At 40.7% G+C, this 7,668-nt stretch overlaps 1 protein-coding gene and 1 non-coding gene across 5 annotated transcripts in view; one reads left to right on the top strand and one right to left on the bottom strand.

Moving 5' to 3' along the window:
* Nucleotides 1-7,668, bottom strand: part of LOC119348722 (probable NOT transcription complex subunit VIP2) — a 9,020-nt gene continuing 1,352 nt past the window's right edge. Inside the window, exons 2-17 of one of the 4 annotated variants that reach the window (XM_037616701.1) lie at nucleotides 5,159-5,263; nucleotides 4,748-4,835; nucleotides 4,514-4,668; nucleotides 4,392-4,428; nucleotides 4,071-4,268; nucleotides 3,174-3,386; nucleotides 2,986-3,087; nucleotides 2,442-2,527; nucleotides 2,289-2,363; nucleotides 1,712-2,137; nucleotides 1,584-1,636; nucleotides 1,469-1,510; nucleotides 689-833; nucleotides 526-604; nucleotides 308-409; nucleotides 1-228 (exon numbers count right to left, since the gene is read on the bottom strand). In XM_037616701.1, the coding sequence (XP_037472598.1) occupies nucleotides 527-604; nucleotides 689-833; nucleotides 1,469-1,510; nucleotides 1,584-1,636; nucleotides 1,712-2,137; nucleotides 2,289-2,363; nucleotides 2,442-2,527; nucleotides 2,986-3,087; nucleotides 3,174-3,386; nucleotides 4,071-4,268; nucleotides 4,392-4,428; nucleotides 4,514-4,668; nucleotides 4,748-4,835; nucleotides 5,159-5,176 (1,716 nt within the window). In that variant the 5' untranslated portion in view covers nucleotides 5,177-5,263 and the 3' untranslated portion in view covers nucleotides 1-228; nucleotides 308-409; nucleotide 526. Of the gene's footprint in view, nucleotides 229-307; nucleotides 410-525; nucleotides 605-688; nucleotides 834-1,468; nucleotides 1,511-1,583; nucleotides 1,637-1,711; nucleotides 2,138-2,288; nucleotides 2,364-2,441; nucleotides 2,528-2,985; nucleotides 3,088-3,173; nucleotides 3,387-4,070; nucleotides 4,429-4,513; nucleotides 4,669-4,747; nucleotides 4,836-5,158; nucleotides 5,264-6,273; nucleotides 6,438-7,668 lie in introns of those variants that run through there. The other 3 variants (XM_037616699.1, XM_037616698.1, XM_037616700.1) reach the window with 3 other exon arrangements.
* On the top strand, nucleotides 4,748-4,825 carry LOC119351112. The gene has a single exon (XR_005169649.1). It is a non-coding gene; the product is annotated as a small nucleolar RNA snoR35 (small nucleolar RNA).

Below are 7,668 nucleotides of genomic sequence, written 5' to 3'. Positions count from 1 at the left end.
TTGTAAATCCAAAGTACCGGTAATTAACTCATAGATAAAGAGTACAGGTCTGATTTTTACGAAAGCTAAAAGACTCAAGTCAATTACAGCCAACAATACCAAATTGACCCTACTGGCTTACAGCCAACGGATTAATGAGGCACATTTTCCTCGGCTACATGTCTAAAGCTACCATCAGGGCTGCCAGCCAACACAGAGAAGCTCCTTCTTCGGAACAGCACACAAGTCCTGCCCAGACAAAACGAAATTCAGCGCCGCAAAGTAAATCAATCTTGACGAACAAATAAGAGTATTCAGATGAACTTACAGAATCATTTTGCACAAATGTACGCCACCTATATCCTATGATAATAACAGGTACTGATCCGGATGAAGAAAATCGACATTCTCTAATACAGAAGTACAACAGCTGCAAGCAAAAACCAGTAGCATGTCAGAAAACCCGGGCCTACGTACATGGAACTATGAAACTGTGGCATTAGGGACATAGTACATGAATGGGAGGCGGGAAATCCAACTGCTGACCTTATAATCTAACGTTTTGGCTGGTGGAAGGTAGGACAGGTCTCTTCTCTACAGATTCATATTGGAGCACAAAGTTGTCCTGCAATCAATGAAAAATGCTCAGATTACTTTCCCTGCTGTGCGATCAGGCTATAAAGACTATCAGTTCTTGTTCGGATGAAACCTTCTGAATTGTATCCCACAGGTTGGGATCAAAACAAATGTAGGATCCTCGTTCATACAGTGGAGTTTTCACAAGAGGCGCCACATTTGAAGCTCGTGTGAGCCACACACGATACTCTCTGTGGTAAAACCACCCTTTGTTATATCTGGAAAATAGGTGGAATCAGAAATTTGAGTCATTTGACATTGACATGCCAGGCCATTTCGATTCAAAATAATGGAAAAATGAGAAAATAACTAAAGGTCAAAAAAATGATGCATAGATCAATGATATTGCTATATGTAAGATAGGTCCAAGCACGATTGGAGTGTCAAGATTAGACTATGCAAAAAGAACTGGTATGGTGTGAGAAGAGGCCTATTCTCAATAATGAACAAAATGATGCAGCTCCAGCAGGAGGCAGAGGACATGGACATAGCAGGAATAGATCCAGGGGGGTTCATAAAAATTGAGGGAGGTTGTACAACTAAGGATCGAGTGAAGGAAAAGGGCATAAAGGACTTCTAGTTGTATTTTTTCCAAGAAACTTCTTAGCTGTAATTCCATCAATAGCTGGCTACCCTATAAACTTGTTATTGTATAAATTCGGTCAAACTTTATAAAGTGTGGTTTTAGTCAAAGCTAATATGCGGGGTAAATAAAAACGGAGGGAGTACTACAAAAGAGCACACACATGAAAACAGTTGACAAATGTATAGGGCGTGTGAACAGCAGGCAAATGAAGGTCCACTAAAATAGTATTCTGCTGAGATACCAACAACTGTGCAGGTTTGTGCTTACAGTTCATTCGCGGCATATAACTGAGCAACATCCTTCGGCATACTGCACAAAGGGCAAAGTCAAATAATGCATAGGCTAGTAAAACCAGACACACAGTTCATTCTATTCAATATACCTGTAGAAGATGTAGAATAGTGTCAAGGGGTGAAACTTTGGAAAATTGAATGGCTGCAGATGGAGAAAAAAATATATGAAATGTCAGGGTTCAAGAGGCTATTGTAAACCAAATGGGAAGCAGCTTACCTGCAGTGGTGGAGGTTGCTCAGCAGAGTAACAAGCAGGGATCTGATAATCAGGTTCTCCTTTAGCTGGCTCATTTGACCATGGAGAGCCAAATGTCTTCCAAAGACAATCTGGGGAGTTCAAATTCAACCCTAGTGTAGTTAAATCAAGCCCTAAAGCAAGAGCTGTTGGTCCAGGCTCTTTCGATTTTATTAAGTTCAACAATCCAAGTAAACTATATGGGTCTGGCACAGTTTCTTTTCCCTGAGCAGACTTTTGACTCTGATCCTTGGATGACTGTTGGCCCGAAGACGTCTGCGACCTAAGTGAATTCTGAGTCTGCGGTTGATGGTATTGCTGGATGAGTTGCTCATAAGACCCCGAATTAGAAGACGGACTTGGAGAATTTATCGGCCTTAGCCCAATATTATCAAGACCATTTTGAACCTAATGAACACAATCAGAGTAGTTAAAATCCAGTCAAAAGGTTAGCAGACACATGAAAAAAGGTTAAAATGTATGTATCCTAACTTCTAAGAGTGGTGTGTTCAACCCGAAATATGTGCTGGCTACGCGAAAAAATTGCTAGTATGCTTACCGAAGTAGTGCTCTGCTGCTGTTGTTGGCGGGGTGGATAGCTACCTCCCAAATTAAAGCCAGATGATCTACCCATCTGCAGAATCATATGTGAGAATTTAAGAATAAGAAGGTAGCTGACCTGGGATGAAATGATAGAACAACATGAACTCACAGGAAAATGTTGTGCCTGCATAATATTTGCATTCTCATGAAGGTGGTCCTTGTGATGCAAATCCATACCATAATCTGACGAATTGCCTTATATTCCAAAGAAACATATAATAAGGTAATATCCAGAAAATAAAAGCAGGGGTTTTGCCCAGAAGTAATCAGCAGAAAGGAACATGATAGGAATAACTGCCATGATATGAATTTAGCCGAACAACTTTGATAGAACACATTGCAATACATATAACATGATTATAAATCTCTGATGAAAGTTAACTACCCCAGCTTGAGAGATAAGGATAAACTTATGCCAGATGAACAATTGAGAAGAAGATTGAACCATGATATGTGGTTAATAGAGAAGAAAATAGTGAAGGAATTGACAAGACATGAAACATTATCTTTTCCAGATAACAGTAACAATAAGATAAAAAATACTACTGCAAGGGAAAAGGCTAAAGCTAACAAGAAACAGATAGTTAATCTCATCAAGATTTATAGAGTTGCCCACTACGTGCATAGTGAGACTACCAATGGAGGAGACATACCTTTATATCCTGGTAAAGCTGGAAAATCTTCATTCTGAATGCTGAACTCCTGGTTTTGTTGCACAATAGCATTTACACTTACGCCTTGCTTTCGCAGTGACCCTTCAAATTACAAAGTATGAAAAGTTAGTTACCTGACATTATCAAAGCACTAAAGATTGCAGATTTTGTTAGTGTTGTAGCATTACCATATTGCCCTTGACCACCTCCAGCAGAATTAGGACGCCCAGTTAACTGGGGAAAATCATTTATGTCAAACGGAGAATTGTCACCAGAGTTTCCTTCATGTAGCATTCCAGAAGAACTAAAAGAATTGCTTCCTGCCTGAACTTGGTTCTGAGATAGCGTTCCTCCAGGTGTTGGATAAGAACTCCCAAGAATGTTCATGAACTGTGGCGACGCTGGTGAAAAAAAATAAACAGACTCATTTTTTTTACAAAATAAAATATCCATTAGGTCAGTTTGCCCCACACCCCTTACACCAAGAGAGAAGAAATTCCTAGCTCTTAATAAACCCAGTAGTTGTATATACAGTTTAGTTGCTTCCACTGGTATACGTATAATCTAGTGTGGGCAACCAAGCCAGACAACCTCAAGGTGGTGGCACTGCTTTATGAATGCAATAGGTGAAAACTCAGTTCCCCGTGTCAATTTCCAATCAAATTGAGCCACATTGAAGTTCAATCCATAACACTTCAGAGAGTTACGCTGGCATATGACTGAAATGTACCTTACAACACCACTTCCCTATACTTAAAAAAAAATGCAAAGCTTGCAGCTCAACGCATTAATAGAAAGCAAACAATTATACAAACCTAAGACAAGACTGAAACATCTGACAACTCAAGACAGGACCACAATCAATGCAAGACAGACATTGCAACCGACTCAACAAAACAACCCCAGCCTAGAAGCCATCCACACAAGCGCAGGGCGCAACATATCTACTGAAACCTAAGCCACAGGAAGAAAAACACACCAGTTCACTATTCAGCCAGCAAGAAAGAAAAAGTGAGAATAGATATTCGCCAAAGAAGCACGAAAAGTTTGAAAAAACAAATAAAGATTAACAATTAACCATGTACCTTGATGCATACCACTCAGTCGATTGGATGGGATATTAAGAGCCCCACTTCCAGAGTTGCCGCTCGAATTGATACGAGATGCAATACCAGGCATGGACATTCCTGCTGAGCTTATGCTTCTGCCAATACTGCTGCCACCCACTATATTGCCCCCAGAATTTGCTATCCGTGGGCCTAAGTTCCCCAAAACTGAAGAAGCTGTCAACCCAGGAGCAGAATTTCGATTACCAACATTAGCCATGCTTGAGGATAAACCTTGTGCTGAACCACCAATAGCATTCATGCTACTACTAAATACAGCATTCCCCCCAACATTCATACCTCCTCTGTTGCTGATCCCAGAATGGCCATGAGAAATCTATAAAAGGGTAACAAATTAGTTAAGTGATAGAACACTCAGCATGATATTAACATGTTGTGGACTAGAAAAGAGGAGAACAAACCTGAGACATGGACACTGGAAGGTTATTTGAGGGAAACCGGCTACCAGAAATATTGCCGCCAGGTTGTTGAACACCTGGGGATGGAATACCTGACAATGAAGCATTCCTTGGCGATAGTGATGCAAGATTGAGATTTCCGTGGATATTATGCAAGCCTTCCAAGAAGTTCAAACTTTATGAGATACTTTGGAACATGATTATTGGATTACACAAATATGTAAGATTTATACTAACCAGAGTGATGGAAATTAGGAAATGATCCAGACTGACCAGAAAAGGTTGATGTGAATGGCCTTCCTGTTGAATCCCCACCAATATTTGACTGCAAAAGGTAATGACAATAAACCAAAGGCCTTTTGAAAAACGTAGCTAGCCATTGTCATCACTACACAGAAGTGGACAATGAACCCTGATCACGATTAAAACTATTATGTCCACTTTTTGAGACAGAGGAACTTGGCAGGGAGTAATAAACAACATAAAAACAACATCATGTCTAAAAACAGACAGGTTAAATGAGTCAACATATTAGCTCAAGCAATAATATGGAAGTGGAAGCCAAAATGAGGTGGAGTTAGGTGATTTACTGAATAGGAAAGGGAGAAAATGAGTAACCATATTAAGTAAGGAAAGATGGAAGCATACATTCAGTGATCCTGACATTGTGATGATGCCCAAAGAACGATCAAGGCAAGAGGAAGTCAAAATACTATTCCGCTATTCCCCCAACTGAGTGATAATCTGTCCAATCTGGAGTCCAGGAAGAGATAATATATGTAAGTAATAAATATCGGGGGTCCTTTCAGAGGTGCAGGATGCTTATAGTAAAAGAGAATGAAATAATTACATAGCTAAACGCAACACATGACCTGAAGTTGAATTTCAAGATCAAAACACTAACTAGTCAGAAGATATTAGAGCTCTATATATGCTACATTCTAAAAAACTGCAGTCATGCAGGACAAACTATCACACTGCACAATTTTACAAAATACAGTTAACAAGATGACACAATAAGGAGGGTAGAAAAAACATGAGAACCAATCTAGAAAACAAATGAGGCTGTGTGCAATTTCCAGAACCAGTTTGGTATTTAGAACATTACAACTAGTATTCTGATTATTTCCAAATTGGACAAGCACAGAAGGAAGATTGATACAAAGATAAACCATAATTATTTCCAAGTTTACACCTACAAGCAAGCCACTAACTAATATCTAAAAGGAAACATAAGTTTCTATAAAATTACAAAAAATATTAGACAAAAAAAGTACTGAATGTAAAAAACAAAATATTAATACTGGCCATGACTAAAACTTGCAACACACCAAATCCTAGGACAAACACTCCAGAAGAGCACAAACTTATAGCATTATGATATTCCACTGCCTCAGATGGCCCTCGTAATTATGGGCCCCTAACAAATCTAGACATGAAAACACTGTTGTGGTATTAAATCAATACAAGGTTTTGAGTCGCCGACTAATCACCGATGAGACACAGGCTAATCGCCTTGCCGATCAGTGACGAAGTCCTGCTACGGTGACTCAACTACCAGAGCAAGTCGTGCAACTCAGATGGCCCTCGTATTTATGGGCCCCTAACAAATCTAGACATGAAAACACCGTTGTGGTATTAAATCAATACAAGGTTTTGAGTCGCCGACTAATCACCGATGAGACACAAGCTAATCGCCTTGCCGATCAGTGACTAAGTCCTGCTACGGTGACTCAACTACCAGAGCAAGTCGTGCAACTCACCCCCTAGTAGACGCTTGTGTGCTGGTTTGGGCGGCCGGCGAGGTCTTCGGTGAGAAATCTATCTCCTTGACGCCGCCGGCTACGGATCTACCCCGCCGGCGGCTACCGATCTACCCTGCCGCTGGTGTGTTGTAACTTGTAAGAGGGAAGAAGGTATGAGAAGAAAGAAGGAATCTGCACTGGCGGCGGCTATGTATAGTCCTGGTCACGCGCTGCTGGGCAGTTACCACTCTTCTATTCTTGATGGATGGTACAGATGGCTTGGGTAAGTATGGACGGTCTAGATACATCAAGAAAGCTAGGGTTTTCAAATGGGCCTTCATGGGCCAAATATGCTCCTACCCCTATCAACTTGGAGCCATCTTCCTCCTACACTAAAGCAACTCGGCTCCTCCGTGGCCCAGCCAAGAGCCCAATACCTTGCCTAGGAGCTTCATGCCACCTTGACCTCATAATCAAGCTCCTCCTTAATTGCAACTTTGCCCTCAACTCTCTGTAAGCTCCCCTGACTAGTTGCGGCGACTTGGGGCCATTAGCGATAACAAGTCGCCGAATAATCCGGGCTAGGGAGACTCGACCCGACTCCACGACCAAAAACTTCGAAACAATATCATCTTTTGGTTTAGCATGAGATGCAGCCTTGCAGCTGGTGACCTACTTCCTATAATAGATTTCAGGGAACAAAACAAGGAAAATTCTCCAGGGAACCTCAACAGGCCAGAATGCAGGCCACTTCAATCAAGGGTCTGGTTCTTGTATTTGACCAGGTTTGGTAAGGAACTGAGATGTGATTGGAGGACTCATATTAATCATGGAGGTGGTAAATTTCACTGTATTAAACAAGAAAAACAAAAAAGAGCTAAAAAAATCCACATTGATCGGAAATTTCCAATGATGGGGGCCTGCATGTACAATCACAACATGCCATGAGGCAACACTCATCTTCCTTACATCTGATCGTCATTAGAAACATTAACCAAACTATGAATGCTAATAAGGGACCAAAGCCATGTCAACTTTCTATCAGATCATACATTTGTACCCAGCCATAGGCAATCACAAAACAACATGGCTATCCTATCTTTGAACTGATTGAGCTGTGTAAATAAAAGTGAGGAAAATGCTTTCTACATTGATTAGTTCACTGCCAGTTCTTCCATCTTCCACAAGCACCGATTTTAAGTAGGTCAACAGCAAAAGTACGACAATCCTTAGTATAAGGCTAGTTGTAGTTCGAATCTCAGGTTCTTAACTATATGGGTGCATGTTTCCATTTGTGTACAACGTGGTAAATTAAATAATCTATATGCCAACTGGATAGAAAACATCGTGTGTAGGCTTCATGCTTGGTTTGCCTACCTGCTGCATATATCTACGATGAGAGATAGATTATTT

This window comes from Triticum dicoccoides, chromosome 1B (assembly GCF_002162155.2).
Source record: "Triticum dicoccoides isolate Atlit2015 ecotype Zavitan chromosome 1B, WEW_v2.0, whole genome shotgun sequence".
NCBI lineage: Eukaryota > Viridiplantae > Streptophyta > Magnoliopsida > Poales > Poaceae > Triticum > Triticum dicoccoides.
The sequence above is the reverse complement of the archived record's forward strand: the minus strand, read 5'-3'. Positions and strand labels throughout refer to the sequence as shown.